Genomic DNA, 20,586 nt, shown 5'->3' with positions numbered 1-20,586 from the left:
GTTATTATTATATAATTAGTTTAGCAGAATAATAATAAGCAACCATTTTTTCTAACACATAGGGATGAGCATGAGTCAAACTAAAACTAGATTCGACTCGAATTAAAGTCGAGTTTCGAGTCAAGTCAAAGGTAATATTCTCGAGTCGAGTTCCGAACCGATTCCGTTTTTCGCGTCGAGTTTCGAGTCTAGTCGAGTTTGATAAATGGCTCGTTCGTTTTAACTCGTCTTGAAATCATGGCCTGATTACACTGGAAAGCGAAAGCCATGAGAAATGTAAGTTAAGCAGTAATATGGAATACTTTTAGTGTTGCTCACGAAAGGGAACACTGCTCGCATCTCGTCTCGTCTCGATAGCGTGACCACAAGATATTTTTATAACAAGCTCAGCTCGGCTCGGCTCAACTGAGAAGATGGCTCGAGCCGGCTTGCTTGGGGGTGAACCATCGGCTCGAGCTGGCTTGGTAGGGATGAGCCATCTGCTCGATTCGGCTCAACTGAGCCGAGGGCTCTAGCTGAGTTGGTTGGGTGAGCTGTTGGCTCGGCTCACATCTCGATTCGGGTCGATAGTGAATGAGCTGTGAGCCGAGCTGCTCGAGTCGTTGACAATTCTAAACCCGGGACGAGCAGTTTTGAAGATATTTGGCCAGTGCCCTATAACTTTTATCAGTGTTTAGCTCGAGCCCGAATACTCAACCTAGACCCTCAACCCAAATTCAGAAGCTCGTGAACAATGTCCTTGACTCTTAGACTTCACAACTACCGAGGCTGGCAACCAATTAGTTTTTAGTATTCAAATACAAACCGCCTATCTTTCATGTTTATATACAGTGTTGTTATAATTAATAATAATAATATAAGTTGTAGTAGTAGTGTCATTGATACTAATTATATTGTCTATGTAATATACTTGAAGAATGTACTCGAAACTACACACCGGATTTGGCTCGACTCGACTCGAAATTCGACCCCAATTCGAGTCGAGTTGGAGGAAATTTTACGAGCCGAGTTCTCGGGTCGAGTTCAAAGATGTCTGTTTCTACTCGAATCGAGTTTCAAAGAAAACACACTCGTGCCCATCCCTACGAGTAACGCAGTATGGCATTTTATCAATATTACATTATATGAAAATGTTCATATATCAAGTAAAAATTTGTCCTTGCATTTACATAAAGCGATTCAGAACGTGCATTATTAATAATAATAATAATAATAATAATAATAATAATAATAATAATAATAATAATAATAATAATAATAATAGCGGTAGTAATAGTAGTACGGAAAATTGAAGTAATAATTTTTTTCACATATTTAAAGTTTCGGACCTAAAAGTAACGCGTTACTAACGCGTTACTTTCGAAGTAAAGTAACAGTTACTTTTTTGGAGCAAGTAACGCGTTACTAACGCGTTACATTTTAAGAGAAAGTAAAGTAACTTGTTACATTTTTACAAGTAACTTACCCAACACTGGTCATGCTTCACCTCTGGGTAACTTGGTATAAGTCCAGGGGTGTAGCCAGCAGGTTTGTGTAGGGGGGGCCCGTCGTTTTTATGGGGGGGCCAGCTACAATGTACAAAGCCAAAAAATGTGTTGCTGCTAGTGTTTTTGAGGCCTGAAAGAAAGGAAAATTTTGGTTTCCTTCTGGAAGACTAAAAACACTATTTTAGCTTATTATTATTATTATTATTATTATTATTATTATTATTATTATTATTATTATTATTATTATTATTTTCTCCATAAATTATATTCAAGATAGTTTTTATTATGCTTAATCAAGAACTACTATCCGGGACCAAACGCTATACTTTTGTGCATAACTATAAAGGTAACCAAGAAAGTTCTGTCCCTTTTCGTGGAAGTCTGTGTTCAATTGGACCTCACACCGTGAGTAGAATGCGAGTGGAGATAAGGCGAACGTCAGTTGTTGGTGTGGGTATATCCAACATACTACCTGGTTGTGGCAATTCAAATACACCGTGAACTTGCGTCAAGACAGAGGGAACATGGGACATCCACAGAGCGTCATAAGAGCATGTTTGCTGAACGAGTTCAAATGGAGGTCAAACGCCGCTGTAGCGGGACAGAAGATATGCCAGGCCTTTGGTGAGGGTGTCATGACGACGCGGACATTGCAGCGATGGTTTAACAAGTTTAAGAACGATGACGAAACACCCGAAAACACCACATGCCAGAAGACCAACACATGTACAAAGAGGAACTGGGACTACAATTCAGTGTGTGGAGAAACCAAACTGCAGCACATCTATCAACTTGTGAAGCACTACAAGTTGGGTCAATGGGTCTCTCATATTTTGACTCCGGGCCAGAAGTAAACGCGGCAGTCGCCTGTGTTTATTTACTGTTTCGGAGCCACTTCTGGACAGGGCGTCGACATGTGATAAAAAGTGGGTCCTATGCGAAGCTCCACGGTGCCGTCATCATTGGTTAGCATCCCATGAACAGATTTCAAAACAGCCGAAACCAGTACTGTACCAGAATAAGGTCCTTCCGTGTGTTTGGTACATCGTGCATCGGGAACTGCTACCAGCTGGTCAGAGTATCAATGCAACTGTGTAGTGTCAGCAGTTGAGTTGTGCTCAACAAAAACTCAAAACTCTGGAGCCATCGCTTCTGAATTGCAAATGGGTCCTCGTTTACGGGACAACGCTAAGTTCCACGTGGTTAAGATGACTCAGGACACTATTTTCCGCCTTGGATGGGAAACAATATTGCAACCACTATATTCCCCGGGTATTGCACCGTCCGATTATCACCTGTTCCATTCTTTGAACAATCACCTTAGAGGACGCCAGTTCAAATCCCTAGTAAAAGTCCAAAATGCACCTGATACTTTCTTCGTTTCACGGCCCACCAAGTTCTACCGCGATGGATTCCATGGCCTTCCAGAACGTTTTCAGAAGGTCGTCGATGCTGATGGGGACTATTTTTGATCTTCGAGGTTAGGTGATATATCAATGTTCGAAGGTGGTGGGTGAAAAAGCAACAAAACTTTTCTTGGTTACCTATATATTTAAATTTAAGACCTTGTATACAGAACCTATCTACACAAGATTGATTTTCTTTGAAATTTCACTTAATTTCTTTACGGTTTCCTAACAAAAATATTTATTATTCGTGACTAAAAAAAAATATTACACTGAGTAGAAATAAAAGAGAGAGCGAATGAAATCCAAATTGAATAAAAGCATTGTTTCTCACCAAATTTTCCATCCTCTATGTCTTTTAAAACACTTGTTAAAGCATATAAAAATATACTTGTTAAAGCATATAAATCACAGTAAATTGTGTAATCTGCTGTCACAAAAAAAAGTATCCTATTTTTCGATCGGTATAAAGAAGAGATACTATACTATTTTTCGATCGGTATGGAAAAATATTTCTCCTTACTATTTTACCATAAATTATTAATTGTCAATAAAATTTGTTACTTTTAAACGAATGAAATGAGATAATTTTACTATGATGTTTTAAAAGCTGGTCATTTGGGGGGGCCAGGAAACCATTTGGGGGGGCCCGGCCCCGATGGGCCCCCCCTTGGCTACACCCCTGTATAAGTCAATTCTAAACGTGAGTTGAACAATCGCGACTTAATATTATTAGTATAAGTGATTCATACTTAGCAAAATAAAAAAAAAAATCGCCTCCTGATTTCTTTTTTTTTTTTTTTTTAAATTTACACTGTTTCTCCCGCGCAGTCAAGATATATATCGTTCTAAATCTCTCAAGTTGTTTAGCGTGAATCAGCTTCAATAATGATCGTCAATTCCTCATCCTTAATCGTGGAAAGGCGTCCACGACCTTCCTCATCTTCAGGGCTCTCGTCTCCTCGACGAAACTTCTGGAAGCAATGTTGAGCTGTACGTTCACAAATCGTCCCCTAGCTTGGTTGAAATTGCGAGCAGCAGGGTCGGATTGGGAACATTTTGCGGGGTCCCAGGTTTAAACAAATTTCCACCAAGGTCTGTAGAACCTATTATCAACCAAGCCAGGGGACGATTTGTGAACGTACAGCTCAATATTGCTTCCAAAAGTTTCGTCGAGGAGACGAGAGCCCTGAAAATGAGGAAGGCGTGGACGACTTTCTACGATTGAGGATGAAGATTTGAGGATCATTATTGAAGTGGATTCATGAAAAACAACTCTACAGATTGTGGAAATTTTCAACTTCACATTGACCATTCAACAATTGTTCGACAGTTCCACCAAATGGGGAAACTATAAAGCTCGGAAATATGGTTGCCTCACGACCTGAACGAGAACCAAAAACTTCGCCTATGCGAAGTCTGCTGTGTGCTTTTTCACAAAAGAATCAATTTCTTGGTTGCATTGTCACATACGACGAGAAATGAATCTTACACGACAGTTTACGGCGTTCTGCGCAGTGGATGGACAGAGATGAATCTCAAAATCACTTCCCCAAACCGAAGCTCCATCAAAAGAAGGTAATTGAAACTTTTTGGTGGTCGACACGAGAAGTCCTTCACTACAATTCTTGAACCCTGGGGAAGTCGCCATATCAGAAGTATTGCCAAGAAATCGATAGAATGCCCCGACAACTGCAAAGTTTGACCAGTATTGGTCAATAGAAAGAGGGCACTTCGTCTCAGCGAAAACGCCAGATCACATGTCTTACAAATATTTGCACAATAATTGAACGAATTTGGATACGAAACTTTACCTTACCCAGCTTACTTACCAGAACTTTCTCCCACTGTTTACCACTTTTCCAAGCACCTAGACAACTTTCTGTATGAAAGGGTTTTCAATAGCCAAGTAGCAACCAAAAGCGCCTTCGAAGAGTTCATCGGTTTTAGAACTTCAGATTTTTATGCTACCGGATTCCATAGTCTTGGTTTCTTGTTGACAAAAATGTTAATAATTGTTCTTATTTTGATCAATAAACTTAATTCTAAGCTGAAATTACACTTTGAATGTAATAGTTCAAAATGACAATTATTTTAGCATCAACCTGGTAGAACCGATTTGCTTTAGATTCAGGCATCATTCGCATATATTATAACCACAAAAATTATGGTAATAGTAGTTCTAGCCAAAAAAAAATCGATATGCACATTTACACATTTTGGTCATTTTATTTGATTTAATTCTGTCCTTTTTTCTTTAATGTAAAGATTCAAATCCAAATTTAAATTTAGTGCTGTTATAATTTCTAACAGTAACTGTTTTAATGATTCGATGCATGTGCATTAGTGAAACTCTTCCGCTCTAGATTCGTGACATTCGTACTTCAGTACCCTTTGATCTCTTGTAACGCCCGACACCTCGTAAAATATCGTTTCAGCATTATTTTACTCCACTGAAGAACAAGGATACATGACGTAAGTGGGCAAAAGCCATTCCCATAGAGGACCGCCAATATTTTAGCCGTATTTTTCCTCTCTTTTTTTCTTTTGCATAACTTTATTGTTAATGGAGAAATACCGAGACAAAAAGGGAAACTAGAAGCAGGCGTAGTTCCCATTTTCCCAGACATTTTCCCTGGGTAAACTAGAGTGCGAAGGCTCCTACGACTAAATTTTACATGTTATACACTGTGTACATGTATAAACTATACTGCCCCTATGTTCCTGAAGCTCCAGAGCAAGTGACATTCGAGCCAATGCGTTAATAAGATTGCCCTGCCTGAGTTCTTGCAAACGGCCAAGAGAGTTGATCTGAAGAGAACTTCAAGTTTAGAAAGCGGCAGATTACCGAGATTACCGTGTGAATTATCGTGTCGAGGAAGTAACATAGGTGCCCAGTTGTTTTTTTTTTTTTTTTTTCACGAGCAAGTTTGTAGTCCTTTTTTTTGTTCGATAAATATGTATGGCTTTTTGGCATATAAAACTCAGCTCCAGATGAAAACACGTGCAAGAGAGTCCCCAGTGGCTGATTCGTATAGTACCATTCCGGGTATTTACGGCATCTCTCTTCAGCAAAAACAGAGATGCTTTTGTATTTTGCTACCACTTAATATAATGCAAGTGACATTTTTGCAACAGAAGTTGAAATGTAAAGAAATTATAAAATATTGGACATAAAATATTGAGCCACGATCCAACCTCTTGCCCCTCATTGTGGATGTCCATGGGGAATAACAATTTGTGAATATATATGTGTGTAATAGACACGAGTGTTGAAAAATCGAATAATGTATTAGTCTGCCATGATATGAAAGTTGAGGCTGTCTTGTCTGGAAAAGTCATCAAGAAATTGCTTTCTCATCTCAAAAAGTGTTATATCCGTTGGAAGAATTGTTTCGTCTGTCTTGTCACGAAAATTTTTGTTGTCTTGTAGACATTATTTTTTATATGATCGATAAAAGTAATGCCTATTGTTGGTTGTATTTGTCATTAATTTTAGCCAAGAGAAAGAACCCTGAAAGCTTTAGCCTCCTTAGCTCTTACTGAATGCACCGTTGACTAGTAAGTAATCCAAATTCCAATAATAAAGAGAACCCATAATTTTTTTTTTAATGCACAAATTTATCACTTGAAAAAATCCCTATGCAGCGGTATTAATCCTCACTAATATACGAGATGTCCGTAAATTATCTTTACAATTTTAAGATTCTATTCCAAGCACGTATAAAAAGATAAATACATGGAATTTAGTCCCATAGTAGCAGTATATATTGAAGTTTCTTCCATTATTTACTAAAGCTCAATATAAGCACCATTGGTTGCACAAAAAAAAAAAAAAAAAAAAAAAAAAAACATAAAGGCGAAAATTGATTTCCTGCCATGTTCGCTGTAGCATAGCCTCATCAATGGTGGCAGTGGCGTCAGTGATCCTTTCCTTGAGGTCAGTAATCCCGTATCTTTGTTCCATACAGTCTTTTACATAACCCCACAGAAAGAAATCTAGGGGGAGGCTATGCCTTATGTCTAGGGAATGAGATGGCCAGAGAGTTGGGCTATCCCATCTGAGAAATATTTTCTCCAGGAAATCACAAAGATATTTGCCCCAGTGTGGTGGTGCACAATCATGCTGGTAAATGACTGTTGGTTGAAGATCAGCCAATTGTAGTGTCACATTTAATAATAATAATAATAATAATAATAATAATAATAAAAGATCAAGGTTTGATAGATTCCTGTTTTCATTCTTTGCTTTATCCGAAACTGAGCCGATCTCTATGAATTTTTTGTCACTCATGAATTGGACATAATGATGAACGCAGTCCTAAAGTTTCGCTGAGTCTGTGTGTCCGAGTTTGAATAAACTACGCTTCACACTGTGCCTTTTCTCTTGAAGTATCCATTTCCAAATGTGAACGCTCTTTTTGTTCACAATGTTACCTGAAACACACGAACTGATTATAAACTTTAATGCTAAGTAGGCTATAATGAAACAAATTTCAATCACCTATCTCGTCATTTACATTGTTACTTAATTTTTCAAATTGTAAAGATAATTTATGTATAAAAGAACGTGTTTGTGTATGTATGTGTGTTTGTGTGTCATGAGATTTTTACGTAAAAAAAAAAAAAAGTCGCCTTAAACCACCAAATCTTGTAAACAAATAGATCTTTACAAGACATAATCGCGTAGGGCTTTTTTTTTTAAATATAAAATAAGACAAGTGTTCTGACCAAAGCCTATACTACCTAATAAATAATAGCGTTGCAGTTTCGACAAAGTATCTTTGGCTTCATCAGACATTAGACATATCATCTTTTATTATTTTTGTTTTCGACTCGTGGGAGGATTGGGAAGGTACGTTCTGAACGTTTAAAAAGTATTGAGTATCTCAGAAGCCCTTCAAGTTAGACAACCCAAACTACTATACTTTGTAGGTTGCATACAACAGTCATATAAATATATTCCGTTCGATTCTAAAGAGGTATCATTGTAAAAGTAATACTTTCCTCACAAAACTTACATTAAGAGTCGCTGTCCGAGACTGTATTTCTTTACTCTCATATACACAACGTTCAACATTCAGTCAAGTATGCACTAACGTCGTGCAGTGTCGGCCAAGGATGTACGTAGGGATGGGTTTGAGGTTCTAGATACCCCGGCAAGAAATCTCGACTTTTCTGTAAATTTAGTAATTTTAGAGGTGATTTTACGAATTTGAATTTCATATTGAATTTGAACCTTCTCTAAAAACTTTGGATCCCTGTCCCCGAAATATTCCTGCATACGTGCCTGGTGTTAACTCAAGAGAAGGTTCTTAATTATTCTATTCAGCCTGTTCATCACCAATGCCACAAGTTAATATCTCACTTTAACAATTACAACATTTTGAAGATAATCTAGTTTTGATTGTAGTCAGAGCGATTTACATACTTTGCATGTACTGTGTCTATAAAGTAACACACAAGAACATAAACGAATGGTTGTGAAATTGAAACTTGTTTTCCTCTCTTATAAATGGACAATAGCCAAAAGTCGTTATATGCTTCTACAAACACATTGTTTATAGTTTTAACGGAGTGATAAGAAAAGGAATCCGATTTTTCTTTTTTAATGTAAATATTTGAATTAATTCAAAGGTTTTGTATAACCGCTGAAAGTGAATGAAATACGTATGGTATGGTATGTTATGTGAAACATTGGAATTATATGAATGTACCGAAGATTTCTAGCAACAATATGGCATATCCAACCTGAAAACAAATTTTATATATACCTGTATATAGTAAGCAAAATACCAGAACATTTTTAATTTGTAAACAGTTTGTTTTGTCATTTTTTAAATACAAAATGGAATTTTATTCATAGGAAATATTGCGTATTTTTTCATCTCTTTTGTAGTTGAGATAGTTCAACACTATTATTATTATTATTATTATTATTATTATTATTATTATTATATTATTATTATTATTATATTATTATTATTATTATTATTATTATTATTAATCAGTTTCTCTTAGTGAGCTCTTTGAAACGGCAGCTGTTGGTTTACTACTTCTTCTGTAATATTAATTCTTTAATATTCAACATAGCAAACACCTGCCATAATATGACGTAAGCAGTGTCACGTATATGGTCACCCAGACACAGTGTCAATAAGGATGTGATTTCATTACCAACTCTCAACATGTATCAAATGTATAAAACATGTCTGAAAATTAATTTTCTTTTATTAGTACCACAATAACAAATTTTAATAAGAATAATGAAATACAGTACAGAACATTACAAATCACTATTGTTTCGGTGTAGCACTTTTTTGGATGTGGAAATCTTGGCTAGGATAGCATGTTGTTTTGTGAAATACCACTTCTAAATAGGAAAGGAAAGGGGTTGATATTTAATACAAACGGTTTTCTCACAGATAAGTTGGACTTATCTGGAATTCACCATCTAATATGATGGAGATGGAAAGAAGGTACGTTCGCGCTTTCCATGAGATTTCTGATTTATTTAGATGTAGGAAGTTCCTATGTTGTACAAGTGTTCTCTTTATACTCTGGGTCTAGGCTTTGTCATATTGAGTTTTGAGAAATCCCATTCCGAAGGTTGAGAAGGTAGGATGAAGTTTTTCTTCTTCTTCTTCTTCTTCTTCTTCTTCTTATTATTATTATTATTATTATTATTATTATTATTATTATTATTATTATTATTATTATTATTATTATTATTATTATTATTATTCCATGTTACTTTCGAAGCGCTATAAGTTACATACAATCAAATAAACACAGATGAAATATGACTTATCTTATGTGGGAAGGCAATTTCCCTAAGTTTAGAGTGTGGGGAAAAATACATTTAAGGATGACTTGTGAAAATTTAATTTTGGAGCCAAAGAAGTTTGAGTAACAGTTTCCGCAAACCTGGGAGGCTTCTGGATTCGGTTTGCAGCAATAAGATATTAAACTTAGTCTCAACTTAGACGTAAATCATTTAAGGGCGAATCAGGAAAAAATTTCAGTTGGATGAGGATGGGCTAAACGTTTTGCCTGCTACTTGTATGCATTGAAGCGGATCCAGTCGAAGTGGCTAGAAAGTAAAACATGTTGAATCTATATACCTAGGTATATAAAAGTGAAAGTCACTCTGACTTGACTCTTGAACTACCCGACCGATCTCGATCAAATTTTCAACATAGATCAGGTTTGGGCCTGGAATGGTTTACATCATTTCACTTTGATGGTGCAACTTAGGTAAGAGGAAGGGAAGAGATGCATAAAAATGATCGATATTAGTGTCGAATCCATAGTTTTCGGGGTCGCTAAGATGAACAATGACACTTCCAATACCGTTTAAATCCAAATTTAGCCCCGTAACCTGGGGATATATATATATATATCTATATATATATATATATATATATATATATATATATATATATATATATATATATATATATATATATATATATATATATATATATATATATATAATGGTAAATGACCGATATAATAGAGCGCTTTAGTAATAGTAAAAAGTGATTGACTAACGGAACATTACTATTTTTTTTCTTATTTTAACCCAGGAATGCGAGTAATTGACGCTAGTTATAATATATGGATATAGCATAATCTCCGTAATTTCGTTCGCATGTTGTGTTACAAATATAAGGTGTAGAGTATTGAGGCATAGACCCTATAACATGACATTAAAAACTCGCGAAGTTTCGTTGCACACATATCGTCAGAGGCCTTAGTACACTATTTTCACTGCCAGGGGGATACTTATATTAGATGGCAGCGACTGAAAAGAAGTGTGCAAATGGAATATTTGAATTCCATGCAGATAATAATCAGTGATCATTGTCCAGACATTGTCTACACGATTTTATAGGGAAGCACCAAGTGAAAAAAAAAAACTTAATTGATATTTCCAATTTACAACAATTGGATATATCTGTAAATAGTAGTCCATGGGATGACCAGTTTTCAACGATCGGTGTCTGATTACGTGACCCTCCCTGCTCATCTTATCTGATCCCTTGTGACTTTTTCCTTTGGGATTTCGGCAAAATGAAGTTTATGTACTATCCTTGTTAACTAATCTCGATAACCTGAGGCGAACTGTTGTACGTCGAGTTGACTAAAATATGCTTCGATGTTTGTCGATAGTTTGACTATCGTGTCTACACGTATCGCGTGATTACAGAAAGGTATATCGAGCATTTAAAGCACTTGTAGCTGAAACTTAGTGAGTTTTTCTTTTATGCTATATGTTTCAATAATCTACGCCTTATACTTTTAACATAACATGCGAGCGAAATCAGGAATATAATTCGTATATACAAGTTTTCCCAAACTATAGGGCGTTCGAACTTTAAATTCTGTACAAACGTTGCTATGAACACTAGCTAAGAATTAGATGCGGTTTTGCGAAGGGCGAGGGAAATGAGTTGAATGTTTTCGCCTTTCCTCAGATCTCGAAGTAGTTAGGTCTATGTACAGGATATTTACATTTTATACAAATATTATCCACAAACCTTAGACTATGTATAACCCCTTCCCCTAAAAAGGCATTGCTAAAAGAGGAAAGTTGAAGTTTTTTTCACCTTTCATAAAATCTTCGGAATGTTTTAAACTAAGAAATTCAAATTTCTAGAAATGTTCTTCTCAGGCTATAGATCACGGGTAAGCCAAAATTATGTGAAGATCCAATACATAAAAATAGGGGCAAAGAGAGGTTAAATATTTTCTTACTCTTCTTCAGATTTCCGAAATCATTCGATCTAGGAAGCTGAAATTTATACAAATATTTTCTTTATACTCTCTTCTCTACAGATAAATTTTTAAAAATTCCACTCTGTAATGTGGGTGGGGGGGATTAAAATGCTTTTCACCAGTATTAACTTACATGCTTCTGTTGAAACACTGGGATATACAACCACGTGACAGAATATGAATATCACATTAATGAAGTCAATTTAACTAATTTTGAGATTTGAACAACGTATAGGGATATTTTTAGAGGGGATTCATTTTAGGAGTTAAACATTTGAACAAAACACCGTTATATCTTATCCTTGAATTTTATTCAAAACAGTATCAGACCCATAAAGAACAGCAAACTTTTTAGAAGGTACAAAATGAAGTTTATAGAGGGACTGCATCTTTAGTGCCACTTTCGGGAAGTTTTGCAGGGACACAAAAATTTAGCGAGTTTCGTGCTCCACAGGAACTTCGAGGCAAATTTAAAATCTCGGAAGAGTATACATTCATTATATCCATCTGACTTTTTCTGTGAGTTGCTGTGTGTAGAAGTTTAGCGCCCCATTTCAGCACCGAAGCAATATGGGACGTGAACCTACAGTGTGCGGAATCCAAACCACCGTAATACGTTAAAATTTCAATGATCTTACACCAAAAAACGCACGCGAGCGCTAATCACTAGACGTCCATTGGCGAGGACACTTTTCCTGAAGCTCCCATTGTGATTCTGTACTCAAACTTTTCCTTGGCTAAATAGTGGACTTCGTCGCCCTTGATGTGAAAGACCCGGATACAACCTTCGGTAAAAGTTCATGCAGTTCAGATTTCACGTTAATCTGTAAGCCCACGTTTCGTATAGCCTCTATGCTGAAAAGAAACGTTAAAACATAAGACGACTAACAAACAAACAAAAAAGGAAAAAAAAACTATCGTCGGCATTTAGATTGTTCACGCGCCGAGGACTATTAACTCTTACATCTACGCTGAGTACTGCTCCTTGGTGGTACGAGCTTTTATGAGTTCCCATAAGCAGGTTTTCACGTTTCGTGGATTTTAAATTCAAATATTCCTGAAAACAATGTGCAAACTTTTACAGACCGTTAAAACTATTCAAAGCTCCTTGTCCATAAACTGATTTCATGAACATTAGAAATGCTTCTTTTCTACTTAATATAAATTTAGTGGTCAAACAAGATATTTTCATGGATTTAACAGTTTTACCCAAGCTAAATCTGAAGGAATTACAGGAATGTGTGAGCAGTTAGTAGTGTTATCAATAATTGCATTTTGAGTAATTAAGAGGATGAAAGTCGGTATTTCTTCTGTTCATTGTCTTTTGCAATTTCGAATATTCCATTTAAGTAATTCTGGAGAAAACAAAAGAAATGCAGCACAACACTGCATACGCAACTCAAGAATTAACTCTGGCGAGAAGACTGATTTTCAGTAAATAGCATATGCGGTGGTATGACGGGCTAATATGGCCATAGATGGGTTAACATGGCCCAAAACCTAGGAATCTAACTCGTAATCCTAATCTTGTGGGAGGAAGGAGTAATTGTAGTTTCACAAAAATCTTTATATTATCGCTCATATTACGTAATTTCTATTTATAATAGTAATAATCCTGACAACTGGCTAACTGATCAACGCCTAGACCAAACCGTTTAAGCTAAAAACTTGAACAATTCATAGGTTTTGTGATGTAAGGTCTCACTAAGAAAAGATTTTTTTTTTTTTTTTTTTTTTTTATTCGACGTGAAAGGTTGAAATTTGTTTGTCTGGGCAAATGTACATATCGTGTTTTGCTATCCTCGCACAGAAATATTTTTTAAACCTGGATGGGGAGGAAAAGAGATTATGGTGGTTCACTAAAATGTCCATATATTATGAGATGTTCGAACTTCCTGCGATACTTCGAGTTCAAAGATATTCTACAGGGTGTTTCAAAACAACATCAATAACGTTTGGGAGGTGATTTCTGACACGAAGATAAGACAAAAAATATAGAACAACGTGGGTGTAGAGTGCTTCGTTTCAGCGCTGTGTCCAGCAGAAAGTTCGTCAGAAAAATAAAAAATCAGCCATAACTCGAACAAAGTGTCAGATCGAATAAAAGGGAACGTCCATTACTTTTAATCGTAGATCCCATTAATGCACAAATTTAATTTGGTGCAGGGGCGGCGTAAAGATGACCTCAAAAGAAACTGGAAAATTCCTGGGACGTTTTAGCAAAATTTGAATGATGAAAATAAACAAAGATAAAGTAAGACATTTCAATGGCTAAAAACCACAGTACATCATTTAAGTTAGAAGAACACTTAGAGTTCGAAAGGAGGGGAGATGTGCATATTTGGTTGATCTATTTCGTTTCAGTACTGAATAAACTGTGAAAGGAAGAACTGAAATGAAACTACGCCTTTAACATTTCATAGTTATACCCTTTAAGTTAATGAAGACGAATGATAAAAAGCTAAATATTGCAAAAGAATTCGTGAAATGAGTGTGTAAGTGAAAACTCCGAGAAAATTCACGGACACGATGTTGTCCACTACAAACTTTTATGATCTGGGATCGAATGAGGGACCCCTTTCATCAGAAGTGAGCGATTAATCACTGAGTCAGCGTGTCCCCACTTTGGAGGAAAAACTGATTCCAATAATTTCAAGTAAAATTCTGCTGTAGAAGGGTGAATTCAACCTCCATTTTAAAAGAATGTTGCATGATAAGTTTCGTTTTAAAAATTAAACATGGCGCATTTTCTCTTTGAACCTTACCAGTACGGCCTGATTTCGAAGCTATATTTTGCTGACCTGGAAACATATTGGTGAAGTTTACGAGAAAGAGACATAAAATTAAGTATTCACTTCGTTTCCGTTACTGTCAATTTAATGAAATTTGACATCTGAGTTTCACATTTGCTCCATGTCTGAGCATTTGTCGCACGATTGAGATCCAACGGATATCCACTGTGCATAATGAACAATATGGCGGAAACTTTATATTATGCAGTATAAATAATCAGATGTCATTTGGGACTGGAGTTAAGGGATATCCATGTACCAAATTTCACAGAAGTAAATCCCCACGCTGAGCGGGTTTGCATATCCAGGCTCCTAACTATGAAAATATTTACGATCACTCCAACCCCAATCATTTCACAGATTCAACCTGTTGTATATAAGTTATTAGGACATAAAATTGAATGTAATTTATACGAAAAACCCTTTTATGCATTGCAAGATCTGTAACGTCCAAATATTCACCACAAACTTATAGTTGTATCGACATAAACAAAACAAAAATGTGTGGAGCAGGAAACCACTTTACAACACAAAAGTCAAAAGAGGTCATTGAGGACATACGAACTGGTCGAGCGGTTTGGGTGACTCGTCTGCCATTCAGAAGTTTGTGTTCAAACCCTGTAGAAAATATTCGTTTTGTTTTTTTCTTAAAAGTGTGTTCCTATTTTCATCAGAGGACTGAGAACATTTCTTTGAATAAATCTTTGGAAACTACTTTTCTCTCAAATTCGATTAGAAGCGAACATTATATGAATTGCTAATCTAAAATCCACAGCTGAGAACAAAATATTAAGTATGTTCAATATGTCATTATTATCATTTGATTTGTAATTAAAAACTAATTATAAGCATTGACGATTTCAGAAGATTCTCCCCGGTAATGGTCAAGATATGAATGAGAAAAAACTGATAAAACATTATTAGTCTACTTTGAGCATGATCGAAAATAACTTATGGCCACGAAGGGGAAATTTATGTCGACAGGGTCTCAAATTCTCCGACGGGTCATGACCTGAAATTATCATTGTTTGAAAGGTTTCCTTAACAAATAGAATATTATATTTATTTCTCCTTCTACGTTTTGAAATGGAAAAATCATAATTTTAAATAGAATTATAATACGATAAGCATAAAGATTTATACAACTAATGAAGTAAATATCCTTGTGTAAGTTATCGATTTCTATTCGGATTAAAACTCGAATATTCGTTTGCATCACACTTTAAAGTAAATCCTCTCTATATATAGTTCCTACTGGAAAGCATGTTTAACTCCAATTACTTAATCAATATTTTTAATAATATATTTTTATTGTAATACTCTTACTATTCAATGTTGTATGCACTTAATTTCCCAAAGCAAAACCTCACAAATGTATAATTGACTAGTAAATATTATCAAATAAATTATCATTTAGTTTACGTAAACATTGCATCGCCTGATTTGAAACTTCGTATTTTAAATAATAATAATAATAATAATAATAATAATAATAATAATAATAATAATAATAATAATAATAATAATAATAATAATAATAGTAAAATCATAGCCATATCTTTATCAGAATTTCAGGCTTAGTCAATAAATGAATTCAACATAGTCTCTATTCGAAGCTCTATTTAATCGAATCAGATAGAAATACGAAGAGGAACTTCGAGAACAGGTAAAAGAAAAATGTTACTTTGGTGGGTTTGGAAGTAACTTTTAAGAGTTTTTTTTTTTTTTTTTTTTTTTTTTTTGCAAATTACAGACAAATGCCTTGGACACTTTTTTCTTTTCTTTAAGTTAACTGATTCACCGAACGTATCTGACATATGAGTAACTTGTCTCTATTTTCTACTCGGTTATACACGTTTTACAATCTTTTTCCATTAACGACAAGAACACGAACACAAAATCATCCACGTAGGTATGACAGTTAAAATTTCTAACCTTCCCCACGGGGAATCGAACCCGGGACCACAAACACCTGAGGCACACGTGCTCGCCACTAGACCAGCGGGAAGAGCAAATAAAATGTATTTTGTAGTGTCTGAAGTTTATAGCTATTTCACCCTGTTGTAGTATGTTTATTGATTTTTTAATGTTTACCGTATTCGTTACTTTGAGGAATGATATATATTATTGATATAGGTTTTATTACATTTCGGCCATAAATATTATATAAATTATCAGAATTATTCATGATCTTCCATGGAAATTCACTGGTGCATGCACAGTAGACAGACAGTGTAATTGGAAGATGAGTTCAACAGAGATTATAGGGCTATATTCCGCCGATTATATTTTATTTAATAACTATTTAGAAGAGATAACGAAAACGAGTCTACATAATGAAGATGGAATTTCCGTAGAAGATAGAATGGTGAGGTGTATACGGTTTGGGGTTGATATGGTTGTTGTTGTAGAATCTAAAAAAAATTAATAAGATGTAGAAAACTTGAGAAAGGCTTGTGAAGAATATGGGATGAAAATAAATGTTAGAAAGACAAAATCCATGGTGATTGAAACGAAGCGATCGGTGTGAAATATAGAAGTAGGAGCGGGAAAAAACAACAAGTGATTAGTTTTCGATATCTGAGTACTATTACTAGTGATGATATGACATGCGAACGTGAAATAAAAGCAAGGATAGAAATGGCGAAAAGAGCCTTTAGGATGGAGGAAATAGTATTTTGAGGGGACCACGAATAGAGTTGTAAAGAAAAAGACTCATAAAATGCTTCGTTTACTGTATTTTACTGTATTTATAGGACATAAACATGGACGAAACTGTAGAAACTCTTAAGAAGGAACTGTATCATGAGGGATGTGCTAGAGGGTATGGTGGCAGGGAAGAGAGGGAGAGGACGAATTAGACTATATAGAAACAGAATTAGGCTATTGGCGATATCAAAACAGAAAAATCGTATGTGAAGATGGAGAGGTTAACAGAAGATCGTGGAGCATGGCAGCTTCTCAGCTGCGGTAAGTGACCCGCTGGTAATGGCGGAATACTTCTGATATAATGATACTGATGATGCACAGTAGGAACAGAAATATCCACTTTACTGTCATTGCTAATACGAATCACAATGCAAATTTCTACAGGTTGTCAAAATACCTCGCTCTAAAAGCTGTAGAAAACTATCTGTTACTATGCGAGGGAAAATCATAGGTCGAGCAACAATTAGACAAATTGCCATTCAGATAGCTAGGGGTATGAGCTGTGACGAGAAAACAGTGAAGAAATTGATTTAGCGGTATGAAGAAGGTAGTGAATATTTCACATCTTGGCCAAGAAGTAGGAGACCAATAATAATAATAATAATAATAATAATAATAATAATAATAATAATAATAATAATAATAATAATAATAATAATAATAATAATCATCATCATCATCATCATCCCAGGAATTTATATTTATTTCCAGCAAAACTTTTGCATACCCTCCTAGTGCAATATGATGTTTTTGTAAAACGGCAATTATAAAATTGTCAAGCTGAATTTGAAAGTCATAATAAGTAATGCTTTATTTCTTTATTGCACAATTCTTTTATGCCAGTAGCTTTCGCCACCTTACTCGCTCTTCATGCTTACTCAGGAGGAAGCTGCGGGTCCCTAGGTTGGGAACTACTGCTTTCCACCAAGGAATTCAGACAGCCTGTTAGAAATTTGCGTTCTGACCAACATCAGAAAATTGTGTTCTTCTGTTTCTACTGCGCATGCACCAGTGAATTTCCATGGAAGATCATGAATAATTCTGATAATTTATATAATATTTATGGCCGAATATGTAATAAAACCTATATCAATAATATATATCATTCCTCAAAGTAACGAATACGGTAAACATTAAAAAATCAATAGACATACTACAATAGGGTGAAATAGCTATAAACTTCAGACACTACAAAATACATTTTATTTGCTCTTCCCGCTGGTCTAGTGGCTAGCACGTGTGCCTCAGGTGTATGTGGTCCCGGGTTCCATTCCCCGTGGCGAGGTTAGAAATTTTAACTGTCATACCTATGTGGATGATTTTGTGTTCGTGTTCTTGTCGTTAATGGAAAAGATTGTAAAACGTGTATAACCGAGTAGAAAATAGAGACAAGTTACTCATATGTCAGATACGTTCGGTGAATCAGTTAACTTAAAGAAAAGAAAAAAGTGTCCAAGGCATTTGTCTGTAATTTGCAAAAAAAAAAAAAAAAAAAAAAAAAAAACCTCTTAAAAGTTACTTCCAAACCCACCAAAGTAACATTTTTCTTTTACCTGTTCTCGAAGTTCCTCTTCGTATTTCTATCTGATTCGATTAAATAGAGCTTCGAATAGAGACTATGTTGAATTCATTTATTGACTAAGCCTGAAATTCTGATAAAGATATGGCTATGATTTTACTATTATTATTATTATTATTATTATTATTATTATTATTATTATTATTATTATTATTTAAAATACGAAGTTTCAAAGAAATGTTCTCAGTCCTCTGATGAAAATAGGAACACACTTTTAAGAAAAAAACAAAACGAATATTTTCTACAGGGTTTGAACACATAAACTTCTGATTGACAGACTAGTCACCCAAACCGCTCGACCAGTTCGTATGCCTTCAATGACCTCTTTTGACTTTTGTGTAAAGTGGTTTCCTGCTCCACACTTTTTTTTTATTTTGTTTGTTTGTTTATGTCGATACAACTATAAGTTTGTGGTGAATATTTGAACGTTACAGGTCTTGCAATACATAAAAGGGTTTTTCGTATAAATTACATTCAATTTTATGTCCTAATAACTTATATACAACAGGTTGAATCTGTGAAATGATTGGGGTTGGAGTGATCGTAAATATTTTCATAGTTAGGAGCCTGGATATGCAAACCCGCTTAGCGTGGGGATTTACTTATGTGAAATTTGGTACGTACAGTACATGATGGATGGACATTATATTTCCACTGGCAATCTTTGTTAATTTTATTTATTTCAAATATCTATTGTGATATTTGCATATTATAGATGTCCAGTGGACCCATCTAATTATCATATCTGATATCTGGGGGTGTTTGAACGTACTGGTGCTATATTAACAAAGAATTTTAGCCCTTCCTATTGGTCTAGTGGCTAGAACCCTTACCTTTGTTGCACGAACTCTCGAATTCGATTCCTGATGACTGAGCCTTGAAATTTGAACTCATTTAGGTGGTTTCGTATTCACCTTAAACTATAGCTCCACGTCTTATAGGTATATCCATGGTGCTGAAAAGGGACGCGAACTCCAATCTTATGCTTAACTTAAAACACAATTCGAATTAGAATGCCAATACATAGTTGCTAAGACCCGTCTTTGATTGTTATAAGGAGTGTATTTGCATAATATATATATAGTATTAATCGTGGTGAATTCTGTATTTCAGCTTCCAGAGACTATGACGAGTTGCAAAAGAGATACAAGCAGCTACATAATGACTACAATGCCATCTTCCGTCAAAATGAAGAAAAGGAAAAGCAACTTAGTCAACTACGAAATGGTAAGTAATAACTTTTTACTTCAGTTTTTTTCTTGGATATTTTTTCATATAACATGGATTCCAATAGATACCAATAGATTACTGTTCACACAATATATAGAACAAAATTGAGTTCATAGAAAAATTTTGGTGTAGAATTACGATCTAAAAAGACTGGGAATGTGTAAATATTGTGAAATTTACGAACTTTTTTTTTTTTTTTAATAGGAGAAATTCTCATTATCTACAGCAGTGATGGCCAATTTATAGTGCACCGGTCCAGGACATGATAAAATTCATAATTGTGGGCTAGGAAAATCAATCGATTAATAAAAATTAATACACAAAAACAATGTTGGTTGTAGATCAGAGTGTCGTTCCGCGAACCTCTAAGTGCTTTTCTTTAACCCACAATGGTTCATGTGTGTCCTGGTTCAATTTCATTCTCAAATCTGGCAACTTTAATTTAGCTAATTTCCGGTCGCCATAGATGGATGGCATTTTGCACAGTGACGTGAGGCAGCTGAAAATAGAATGTTCCATTTTGCTTCTTCTAAGCCTCTTCCCCAGTTACCTGTTCAGCAATGTTCCATTTTTTACTTTTGTATATTTCTACGTATATCTTT

At 35.2% G+C, this 20,586-nt stretch overlaps 1 protein-coding gene across 2 annotated transcripts in view; it reads left to right on the top strand.

The window, feature by feature from the left end:
- Positions 1-20,586, top strand: part of LOC145666727 (uncharacterized) — a 100,316-nt gene that overhangs the window by 36,808 nt on the left and 42,922 nt on the right. For both annotated transcript variants that reach the window (XM_081734252.1, XM_081734253.1), the window contains exon 3: positions 19,868-19,981. In XM_081734252.1, coding sequence (XP_081590378.1) covers positions 19,868-19,981 — 114 coding nt within the window. The remainder of the gene's footprint in view (positions 1-19,867; positions 19,982-20,586) is intronic.

The sequence above is a fragment of the Thermobia domestica genome, chromosome 12 (assembly GCF_964235325.1).
Source record: "Thermobia domestica chromosome 12, izTheDome1.hap1.1, whole genome shotgun sequence".
Lineage (NCBI taxonomy): Eukaryota > Metazoa > Arthropoda > Insecta > Zygentoma > Lepismatidae > Thermobia > Thermobia domestica.
This window is presented reverse-complemented; position numbering and strand designations above follow the sequence as displayed.